This window comes from Octopus bimaculoides, chromosome 4 (assembly GCF_001194135.2).
Source record: "Octopus bimaculoides isolate UCB-OBI-ISO-001 chromosome 4, ASM119413v2, whole genome shotgun sequence".
NCBI lineage: Eukaryota > Metazoa > Mollusca > Cephalopoda > Octopoda > Octopodidae > Octopus > Octopus bimaculoides.
Genome location: NC_068984.1, coordinates 141,460,747 through 141,473,532, shown reverse-complemented (window position 1 = coordinate 141,473,532; position 12,786 = coordinate 141,460,747). Strand labels below are relative to the sequence as shown.

At 37.5% G+C, this 12,786-nt stretch overlaps 1 protein-coding gene across 16 annotated transcripts in view; it reads right to left on the bottom strand.

Annotated features, from left to right (window-relative positions):
- LOC106872026 (DISP complex protein LRCH3) overlaps nt 1-12,786 on the bottom strand; it is a 254,748-nt gene that overhangs the window by 50,644 nt on the left and 191,318 nt on the right. For 13 of the 16 annotated variants that reach the window (XM_052967554.1, XM_052967550.1, XM_052967551.1 and 10 more), the window contains 3 exons: nt 9,423-9,593; nt 6,651-6,957; nt 2,030-2,158 (listed from right to left, as the gene is read on the bottom strand). In XM_052967554.1, the coding sequence (XP_052823514.1) occupies nt 2,030-2,158; nt 6,651-6,957; nt 9,423-9,593 (607 nt within the window). The remainder of the gene's footprint in view (nt 1-2,029; nt 2,159-6,650; nt 6,958-9,422; nt 9,594-12,786) is intronic. The other 3 variants (XM_052967558.1, XM_052967562.1, XM_052967563.1) reach the window with 1 other exon arrangement.

The window sequence follows — 12,786 nt, the reverse complement described above, 5'->3', positions numbered from 1 at the left end:
CGTGGCAGAGAGAGAGAGAGTGTGGCAGGCAAAGGCAAGAGAGAATAGAATAAAAGGGTAAATAATTTCTCTAGCAAGAAGAAATGTGATGTGTGTGTGTGTGAGAGAGAGAGAGAGACTAACTGCAAGTAAAAGAAAAGGGAATACATATATGCCGTTGCTAGTACCGCCTGACTGGCCCTCGTGCCGGTGGCACATAAAAAGCACCCACTACAGTCTCGGAGTGGTTGGTGTTAGGAAGGGCATCCAGCTGTAGAAACTCTGCCAGATCAGATTGGAGCCTGGTGTTGCCATCCAGTTCACCAGTCCCCAGTCAAATCGTCCAACCCATGCTAGGATGATGATGACGATTACGGACAACAACATTAAGTGTCAAATAATGCCAAAATACAACCTGATCCTCTGCTCTTACACTATCATTATTATTATTATTATTATTATTATTATTATTATTATTATTATTATCATCATCATTATGATAATTATTAGTGAGAGAGTAGCACAGGCCATCAAAGTGATGTTAGGGTACAAATATACAAAGCCCAATATATCCATCAACATACCCGTCTGATAAGGGTAGAAGAGGCGTATGGATCACAACCACACACATGTGCACGACACGGTGACCTTGTATCAAGATAAAGAGGACATGACCTTACAGGTGGGGATCAGAATTTTCTGCAGGTCAAGTAGCTGATTCCATTCAATAGGTCCCTCCTGAACAAGAGTTATTTAAGGATGATGAACAAAACACCTGTGTTTCCAGAGGTGAATTAGTCAGACCCCAAAGAATTCCTCTCAACACATAGCTATGATGCTACCCCACTACTCTTGCTCATGGTCAGAATTGCACATATCATCAGCCACTAAAAGACATGTTCAACTGATTATGGTCAAGCAACTGACAAGCAAATTTGCAGTATTGATCAGAATATTTGCTGTAACCCATTTTTTAGACTAAGACAAAACATGATAACACTACCAATCAGCTAAGATCAGAAGACATGAGAGCCACTGCCTGGTACTATATCAGAACATTATTATTATTATTATAGGACACAATACTTTACTATGAACAACTGGTGATACATTAAATATTTGTAGTCTTCTACAAACCTTGCATAAACCAGTAATTATGATATTAGAGATATTAATAATTAGATTATTTGGATTACCTTAATCTCAAAATATGTGGAATAAAAAAATCTATATACAAACAAGAATCCCCCCACACACCCTTTTTTGGCAATTTTTATTGAAATTTACTCCCCCACCCTGCTTTGCTTTCAGCTACAAACTGATGGAAATGAACGACAGGAAATAAAAGATGCTTACATGTCTTACCTGTGTTGACGAAGAAAGAGAGATTTGGTCAATACACACAACAGTTATATAGATAATTGAGGACAAACAGAACTTCTTGAGATTGGTTAAAAATAAGAGAAATGAAAACTTGTCAGTGATTCTCACTGGGTGCAGGTAGACTGTGGCATTTCAATGGATACAGTAAGGTGTTAAAAGGCTGCAGTGCACTTCCACAATGCCAAATATGGCATTGGAGTGCAGTGTGAGTGTGTGCAGTAAGATCACATAAGAGATAAACGTCATAGTTGACATGATAGATCTGAGGTTTGTTTTTAAAAATCAGAGACCTTTAAATTTGGAATGACTTAATAGCAACAGCAACAACACAACAAAATTAGTGGAAATAAACAGAGAAAATAAAAAGCACTGAATTCTTTTTTGAAAAACTGAACAGAAATATACAAATTATTTAAAGAAATGATGCAGAATTGTGAGAGAGAATAACAACAGCATGCGTGAGTAAAAGAAAGAGAAACTGAAGACAACAAGATAAAGTAATTTCACCAACGAGAATAAGAATCAAATTGAACTACAAGAATATCTCTAAGACAGACGAAAGCAGATTCAGAAAGAGCTAGGGCAGGTAATGGTGCAAGAAAAAAAAATTGAGAGAAGAATGGCTGTGTGCTGGGAAAGAAGCAGTTTGTCACACGAGTTTACACACCTTCGTCATGCCTACCAAGTCCTTTGAAGCAGTTTTTGTCCGTTGCTCTTCGAGTTGTTGCTTCAAGATTTGTGACTCGTGCTTCTGCTGATTCATCAAGGCTTCGTGCTTTAGTCTAAACTCCTCTTCCTGTGAAAAAGGTTAGTGAAAACAGCCAGATGGTGGTTAGTAGAGGAGAACTGACAAAATGAATATTCACAGCACATTTCTTCATAAGCATGCCGTCCCATCTCCATACTCACACACACACACACCCAAAATATTATTTAAAGGGTTAAAACATAGAAACACAAGAGTAAACAACACACATGCAGGTTGAAAAAGGAAAGGTGGTTCCACTTTCTTCGTGCTCCTTAATACACTTCACTGGACTGGAAACAATTAGAACCCACACCAAAGAATTTATGACCTACATTAACAGAAAACACCATCAGAAACTATTTCTTGGAAACACTCTGCCTTAGAATACATCTACATCCTATGGAAGGGAATGATATTGGACACTTGCACATGTAAAGTCACAAGTGGTATCTTGGGGTTTCAAATACAAACTATGGCTCAATTAAACAGATTTAAAGGACAAGTTCCTTTGCTGAGAGAGGAAAAAACACGGCATTCTACAGGAAACTAAAATAGAGTTGAATGTCGGAGCTGGATGTAAAATGTAAAGACTAAAAGTGGAACTTCTGTAAACATTCGTTTTTATCAGTCAATGTTCACTAAGACTGCTCCTTCATAGATAACAGGTAAACACATTCTATTAATAATATGGTGCTGTAAGAATTTCATAACACTTTGATAATCATTAAGGCTATTACTTTCGTAAAGTGCAACACTTAACATATTTTGTTATAATGATCATCACAAAGTTACCTCCCTTACTACTGTTACACCAGTGTTGCTTGTTCCTTCTCGAGCCACGACTGGCTCATACGGGCTGGTTTCCCAGTTTCATTGGCGTATAGGTTCCCTACCTGGACGGATCACCAGTCCATCACAGGTGAGTTGCTAGATGCAGGAGGACAGAATGAGAGAAAGTTGTGGCGAAAGAGTCAGCAGAAGTTTGCCATTACCTTCTGCCAGAGTCGCATGGGGCTTAGGTGTTTTGCTCATAAACACACACACATCGCCAGGCCTGAGATTCAAACCCACGATTCCTCAACTGCGAGTCCGCTGCTCTAACCATTAGGCCATGTGCCTCCATGTTACACCACAGCATTATATCTTTATTCCCTGTCCATATAACTTTTTGATCAGTCTAGAGGTGGCAACCACAAACAAGAACTTATCTGTTTAACTTTGTTTACAATGTGATCTTTGGTCACTCAAGAAATTATGCAAGGAATGGAATATTTTTGAGACTTTGATGAGAGTCACAAAGGGTCACATGTAAGACAGCTGCCTGGTAGACTGCTAACAACATGAATGCAATTCTACATGTGGTATAAGCTTTTAAAAGTTCAAAACCACAATGTGAAAACTATTCTAAAAGAAACATTACATGTAAATTTATGCGAACCTTCATTGGAACTGTGAACTCGCATCCCAGAAAGCAACGTCTTTTTTTTTTTCTTTTTTAATGTTCTAGTCAAAGGTGTTGAGGCAAGCCTTGCACACCTTTCCAGTCCCAATCACACTGCAGAGAAAGGGGTGGCTGGGGCTCAGTTTCAGTATTTGTAGGTTGACAGGACTTGAGTCAAGTAAAACTGTATGTAGTTCAGTGATAGCACATGTAGTCTGGTTAGGGAACATGCTGAGCACAGTGGTACACGTAGGTCAGTGAGGCAAAATGTAAGCTGGTTATGACATGTAGGTCTGAGGGAAGAACATGTTCGGGTCAGGGACAAAACAGGTCAGTCAGGGGTAGATGTGGGTAGGTGTAGACATAAGTTCAGGGTAGGCGTTTCTAAATTCTGCATAGAGATATAAAACCTTAAATTTTTTAAAGTGCGAGAAATAGGACAGTGAAGTTGGAGACTGGTTTTCAAGACTTCAAACTTTGGGGAAGTGTTTGGTTGATTTAAAATCAAGCCCATATCTTGACTGGAAATTATTTCATCAACTCTAGAATAACAAAAAGCAAAGCCGACTTTGGTAAGATATGAAATCAAAATATAAGGAGTTGAAATTGTATACCACAAGACTCTACTAATTGAGACAATTCACAGGCCAAGTAATGGTTTCGATTTAAATAAACTTTCAAATTAACTGTAAAATCATCTGCTGAGAATTGTAACCATTCTGCAGGACACACCACTAACACAGAGATTAAGTATGGTTCCTTGCAGCAGCTGATGCTGTGTTTTATACTGCTGTTAATGTATTGATGGAGTGGAGACACACAAACGGGACAGACAGACAGACAAGGAGACAAGTATGTTAAAGCTGTTGACTACTTCCACGCCGACAAAGACTTCTGACCTGAAAATCAACACCTCCGCACATCCTCAGTATCAATTCTTCATGGTTGTAAGGTGCTTGTATCTATCTATCTATCTTTATGTGTGTGTGTGTGTGTACAGTATGCAATGGTATCTAAATACTTTTAGTGTGAATCTGCTAGAGCAAGGTTTTAGGTAAACTCCTTTCCTATACAATTTAACGGTAGATCACTGAATTACTGCTCTCGCATATAATAGTTGGTGACTCTAGCTTCACTCGGAGTACCTCAAAAACCAAAGCAAACCATAAAAACAGAATCAGAGGGTTTTCAGGTGATTATGGATTATAGAAGTTTGGCCAAGTGGATATTTCTAGTAATATTCATTAATAATGGCTCTTTCTACTTCTGTAATACTGATCACTTCTAAGTTTTGCAAACTGAGTTGAATATATTTCACTGAAGAGTTTTAATAAAGCTGAAACATGTTTGTTACTTTCATAGTTGGATTTAAAGGCAAGATCCACTACTATCTGCTTTGAGTCATTATTTTCCAATCATTTTGATTATCTAACATTACCGAATTATCTCCCTTGGCAGAGGTAACATTTTCTTTTTTGTTCCAAGAAACAAACCACATGAGACACGACTCATCATCAGTCAGGCTCCACCAAGGAAACACTTTAACATAATTTTACATTGGCATGCCATTGAGAAAGCCCCACATGACTGTTTTAGAATTCTGACCATCCCCAGAGGGGGAATTTTGTATATTAATTGCGTAGATAATCTCTGAAATATTTCAATTCACTGTTTTACATAGATGAGATCCTTTTGTATGCGAGACAGTGTCAATGTATGTAGAGGTGATGTCCCTCTAATAAGAACAGTTGTAGAATGAGGGATAAAACTGAGGTGAGTTAGCGTTAGAGAGAACCGAAACCAAGAACAGGTAGCCTTCAAACAGTGGAAAGGCAAATACCGGTGAGGGATAAGTAGCCCTAGAGAACTGGAGTAAGTTACAATAGTGTATCACAGAGAACAGAGGTAAGTTGTGATAATGTATTACATGGAACTGGGGTATGGTGTGACAAGGTACCCAACAGAAAAGGGGATATTTTAGTTTATGTAACACATGGGACTGAGAGAAGTGAAGCTAGTCTGCCACATGTAATTCAGAATGTGACATGTAGCATCAAAGCGCTACTATCGAGTCAGCTCTGCAGCATGGAAGTAGTAAATTAAACGTTTTGTAGACACCTGTAAAGCTACATGAGTAGATACACAATTATCAGCTGGGGTAGTTTTGCTTAGAGGTTAGTTGTCCCAAATGAACTTACAACAGGGTGGGCTCTAATAAAGGTATTTATGACCCAGGTGGTGATGTTACACCAAACAACCAATTAGGTCTACCACGCAAAAACAAACACAATCCCTTGAACAGTCTTGCCAGAGAGTTTCCATCTACCAAACTGCACTCATAAAAGTGCTCAACGACCTAACGATATCATAGCAGACACTTTGAGATTGAACATGAAACCTCGAAACCACAGAACCATCAAGCGGAAATATTATACCGTTTGGAAACAAACACTATGTTTATAAGGAAGAGAATATAGAAACATTTTTGTGAGAGAACTTGGAGAGCGATGTGCTCTGTTGCAGTAGCGTTCTGAAGTCAATATTTGTAATCAATAACAACTGCAGCATTGATCTTTAAAGCTTGTAACCAATGAGTATTGGAAATGTTGAAGCAGAAAAACTAAAATGTTGTAATGATGCACATTCACAGACATACACACAAACAAAAAAAAAAAAAAAAAAAAAAAAAAAAGAGACTTGTTTAAATAACCTCAACATCAGGAAATGAAATACAAAAGAGACCAGATAGTAGGAAGAAAGACGATGGACAGATTAAACAATATAAATAAATAAATAAATATTTCATAACATTCTTCTTTTGACAGTGAAGAAATAAACCAAAAAAAAAAAAAAAGAAACAAAATAAGAGAAGAGAATAGAAGAAAAGATGAAAGTTTAACACAAATTAATTAAGTTTAAACAAGTGATTAATTAAGTTAAGAATGAATTAGTGGCTGAAGAAAATAGAATTTAACCACAATCAAGATCTGAAAGTCCCAATAACAACAAACAAACAAAACAATAACAATAACAATAATGCCACTTAAATGTCAACAACCAGAACTGGTGACCATCTGGCGGTCAGTTGATAATACTAACCGGCGTTACATGGTTTGATTTGGTTCCTGACATATGTAACCGACTTGAAGTCGTCACAGCAATTTTGGAATTGGTGCTCGACACCTGGCTGCTGCCCGACTTCTCTCCTGGTTTCGTACGGCGGACGACATTTGAAGAAGCTGAAGACGTAGAGGTTGCACTCTTGTCTAACCGTAGACGGCTGCCAGACAGCGTTTTGCTAACTGTTTTGTCATTGGTGCTGCTGTGTATCGAACTGGTTGAAGAACTGCGACTGGGAGCGTTTGACGAAGCAGGAGACGGGTTCATATTTTCATCCGGAACACCGCTGGAGAAAGGAACATAACAGATTTCTTTTAAGGAGTTGTACGCACACACAGATGGAGTCACATTTAAACCTAGAGTACACAACTCTAATTACAAATACAATACCATTCATATGACTGACTTCCTGTGTCAAACTTAAATATATGTGCTAAGAAAAATAAGGAAGTCAGAATTTTGGAGAATTATTCATAGTAATCCAAAATTCTACCTCGTCTTTCTTAATCTGTAGACGACTTCAAACAATCCCTATATCAATCATCATCATCATCATTGTTTAACGTGCTCCTTCTATGCTGGCATGGGTGGGATGGTTTGACAGGAGCTGACCAGGCTGGAGCCTGCACCAGGCTTCTGTGTCTGTTTTGGCATGGCTTTTATGGCTGGATGCCCTTCCTAACACCAACCAAACACACACACACACATTATACAGGGTGTCCACAAGGTCTGGGTACATGGAGTAAATAAAATCATAACATAAACAATTAAATATAAGAAATAATAATTTCTTAAAGTATGTGTTAATCCCCATGTACCCAGACTTTGTGGACACCCTGTATGTATGTATGTATGATATATATATATATATATATATATACACATACATCTTTTCATACTCATTTGTTAGATTCACATTCATTTTTCCATGCTAGCAGGGGTTAGATGGGCATGTCACTGTCACACTCCTATCAACATACTTCATGTGGTATAATTCTTCTGATTGGGAAAAGAATGATATTATATTGTTGCTGTTTGACCATAAGTCCACTGGGTCAGATCTCAACTGGCATTAAACATGTTCTGGATAACCATATTATTTTCCCTTTTTTTTCTCTGCTTTTCTACATTAACCAATGTGTCCTCTTTTTTAAAAGATGGTACAATTACTATTCCTACAAGATCAAAAGATTATGTACAAGCTCTTTGGTTGTCTTGCATACTACTATACACACACACAAGCATACACACATGCACGTGCGCGCACACATACATCATGGCATCAACCAGACATTCAGATGTTATACATCACTTGCCACAATGCACTTCACACTGTTTTCGTTTCCACTGGTCAGGTGGACAGACAAGTATACATATATTTTACGAAATAATTAACCCTTTAGCATTTAAACTGGCCAAAATATTCTACCTGCTTTATGGTCACACTGTCCCGATTTGGCGTCTCACACCAACCCTACAATACCATTCCAAAATTTATTAGTCACTTCATCAGAATCTCAAAGCCGCAAGATGGTGCATGATTAATTCAAAAAGTGAATAAATAAATATTACTTTTGACGGAATAATGTGAATGGGTTAAAATGCCTATAATATATCTGTTCACTCCAGCTGATCCCTGCTCAAGAGAACCTATGAACAAAGGGGTTCCAGCCATGACTATCTCACCTTCGTGTCAGACAAAATATCTAATACTATGCAATCAAGTATTTCAAGATGGTTGAATGTGACATGGAGATTTGGCTACTATTTTTAGCATGTCATGCAACCACATGGAGAAGATTTCATTGGTCTGTGTTGCCAATAGAGATAACAGCTCATCTAATATTACTCCGTATAAAATTACTTAAGCGATTATCTAATTATGTAATGATTTCTTAATTAAACACAAAAACTTTTCTAAAGTAATGAGAGGAAGAGATGTACATCACACTATCTGATCGTGTGTGTTTGTGTGTGATCACCTTTTAGTGTCTAACTGCCATTCTAGAACAGGTTGGTTAGTTTCACAGAATCTGACAAAAATTGGACCAATGTCTCTGCATAATTAGTATAATGACCAAGAGCAGGATGAAATACAATGCTAACCGGAGAAAGAACTAAGGATGGAATAATTTGATACTGCAGAGTAGTGAGTGGAAATACTGTTCTATTGTCTTGATCACTTCTTCCATTGTATACACAGATACATATATATATATATATACATACACACACAAACATACATATATAGGTAGTGGGGGGGTCTCCAAAAGGGATCTCAGGGAGTAGCGTCCCTGCCTTCCTAAGCTAGTTTCCCACCATATTTCTTAAAAATCATGGTAGAGGCCTTCGTCTCAGGATCACTCATGTCTAGAAACTGAGGTTGGGGGTAAGCAAGGGCATGCTCCCTGTAGAAAATCCAGCTCCAAAAAAGCCTCATGATAGCAAAGGGGAATGGGCACCAGCCAGCCCAAAGGTTGGGGTGAGCCTACCTGCCTACTTCAGTTGCTATGGCATTGAAGTAGATCCGGCAACCCTCATTAACAGGGACAAAACCCGGATTTAAAACACTGGATGATGATGATGATGACATACATATACACACATTATGATGGTGGTGGTGGTGGTGGTGGTGGTGGTGATTGTGGGTATCCCATGTCATTGCCACCATACACTATTCATTCATATCCTACACCACCACTCCGCCTCACACATCTCCACCATTTCTAAATATGCTGCCAATGCATTTACTTTTTCTGAAGATGATTCGAAGCTGATGCCGAGTCTGAGGTCTGTTTTTTGATTTTGCTTGGTTCTGCAGATCCAATTCTTCGGTATTGACTAGTTGATGAGGTTGTTGTGGTGATTGTAGTCTTCTTCTCATCTTTCACAGCACGTGTTCCTAAGCCGTATTTTCTGTTGCTGCAAGTTTCAAAAAAAGTTCGTTAAGCAACAAAATGCAAATTCGTGAAACACAATTCAATTCATAAGGTACACTACATATAAAAGGGCCTCTGGGTCTTTATGTGTGTGCATAGACATACACACAAACATTTATTTACATATTAATTGCTGCTAGTACATATGGTGTCACTATCAGTAATTAATATGTATGTACTAATTGCTAGGAATGTGCTTAATATGTAAAATTGGTAGATCCAATTGTGTTAGACTGCTAAATTTAGTGGTTAGTTAAGCAATGTGTTTGCAAATAGTTAATGGGTTAGATGTGGCACTGAAGAAAGAGCAATAACACTTGAAATATGTATGTACACCCTTTACCTATTTTACTATCCTTGGTCACATTGTTTACATAGACATATTTGTGTATGAAATAGTGTAACTTTCAGTACTGGCTCTAATTTCTATAGAAAATCTGTAGAGAGAATTTTAAAAAGTGATTTATATATATTTAATTAATACATAAATACATATGTATGTGAAGGTGCATGGCCTAGTGGTTAGGCTGTTGTATTCATGGTTGCTAGATTGAGGGTTCAGTTCCTAGGCCAGGCAGCGCTGCATTCTTGAACAAAACACTTCATTTCTTGGTGTTCCAGCCCCCATTTCGATTAGTGGAGCATGTTGGCCAGCTTGCATGGCCAGAAGGATGGTGTCATTTGAAGGTGAAAACAATGCAAAGCACACTGTGACAAGCAATGTGTGACAACATCTGAAAGTTTGGTCAGTCATGTGATCACACATGTATGTATAAATTCCTTCCTGGCCACCCCACCTACCAATTTTATTCAGGAACTCAATGGCCAATTTTAGATGTGAGAAAAGAAAAACAATTCAAGACTCTGGACCCTAGTAATATTTACATTATTTACATTTGACGGATATTTGTCCTCATCCTGTTTGTTGTTAACATAACGTTTCGGCTGATATACCCTCCAGCCTTCATCAGGTGTCTTGGGGAAATTTCGAACCTGGGTTCTCGTTCAATGTTATCATTATTATTATTATTCAGGTTACTGCCTGGAATCAAACTCGGAATCTTGGGGTTAGTAGCCCGCACTCTTAACCACTATGGGTGTAGTGGTTAAGAGTGCGGGCTATTAACCCCAAGATTCTCAGTTCAATTCCAGGCAGTAAGCTGAATAATGATAATAAAAACATCGAAAAATACCTTAGGAATGAAAACCCAGGTTTGAAATTTCCCCAACACACCTGATGAAGGCTGGAGGCTATATCAGCCGAAATGTTGTGTTAACAACAAACAAGATGAGGACAAATATCTGTCAAATGCAAATAATGTACATAATTCCTCATCTCTTAGATATAGAACCGTATTACCTAGTAATATTATTTACAACAAATTTATCACTGATATAATCACCAGTTCTATACTACCGATATACTAATGATTATACATCATTAAGCTAATAATTAATTAATTTTAAACCTCAAGACATAGTTTGCCCTTTGCCCTAGGCAAATAGATTCTATAAGAATTAGCAGGTGGAGTTATAATCTTTAGTTAATGAGAAACAATATCAGAGAAATGGAATGGCCATAGTGTCTGTTGTATGTGGGCCTCAAAGGAAGTGGTTGCGTAGTGTGTTTGTGCATATAGATACGTGTGTGTGTGTGTGTGTGTGTGTGTATGGGACGTATGTGCTTGTGTATGAAAGAGAAGTGAGAAAACTGAAAAGAGTGGGAAACATTCTCATTTCAAAAATTACAAAAGCTAAAAACAATAAACATAAAGAATAAAAATAGGATTTTCTATATATATATATATATATATATATATATATATATACATACATACATAGAGAAAGAGAGAGAGAGGAGGAGGAATCCACTTATCGTAACCCTGAACAATGTTATCAAGCAGTTATTGTTATCTAAAAGGCTCCATCCAGAAAATGATCACAATAAGTGGCTTCCAGTGTGTGCATGTATAATATACAAAACACATACAGCACACATACATACACAGACATGGGAGTGTGTGTGCATACATATATATTAACAACCTCAAACAAACACACACACACACAGAGTATATATTTGAATTCCATAACACTTTAGTAAAAGACTTTAGGTTTTAGTAAGATTTGCAACCAAAATCCATTTCTGTGACTAACACAACGCGCACACACACACATATTAGAAAAACTGTTATATTTCATAATAGGGAGAAGAGGGGGTCATTTTGGCAGCGGGGTGGGGTATCAGTCATCTTCAACTAGAAACAAAATGAAAAATAAAAGCAGGTTAGATTGAAATCACAGTTTCAAATAAGAAAAAAAATCTTTAAAAATAAGATAATTCAGAATGAGCACACACACACATATATAAATATGTATATATATATAATGATAGCATCCTAGTAAGGTAGCTGATAATACATAGGGGTGGAATCAGGGTGGGAAGAAGAGAGGAAGAGGAGGAGGGATAGTGAATGGCAATAAGACAGGTTAGGAGAGAAATGATATAAAAATATAGTCCTGTGTATGTACAGAGGTGTGTGTGTGTGTGTGTGCTTGCACAGGCATGTGTGAGTCTGTGTGAAGGCACATGTAAAATGTATGTTGCAGTGGGGGGAGCACAGAGAGACAAAAGTGTGTCTCTAGATTGTACCATAAGTTAATCATCAGAGTGAAACACACACACACACACACACACAATGAATATAAAGGGAGGTGTATGGGGAGAGAGAGGGGAGAAGTGTTTGTGTAGAGAAGAGAAAATGGAGGCAGAAATAGTCTCAGAGAAATGGATGCAAGTTTAAGATTTACCATGTAATATTTGACAAAGGTAGTATAGTTGCTAATATATAAGGGTGTGCGTGTGTGTGTGTGTGTGTGCATGCGTATACATATTTATTATACAAATATATGCATCTATATATATATATATATATATATATACATACACACATATATATGCATATATACACATATATACAGGCAAATATATGCACACATTTACATGCATATATGCACACATATATACATGCATATATACATATGTATATGCATATATAAATATATGCTTGAATATGTGTGCACGTGTATGCACATGTGTGTACGTGTGCATGCATGTGTATGCGCGCGCGCGCGTGTGTGTGTATGTACATTTTGCAGTAGCAATGAAAGAGAGG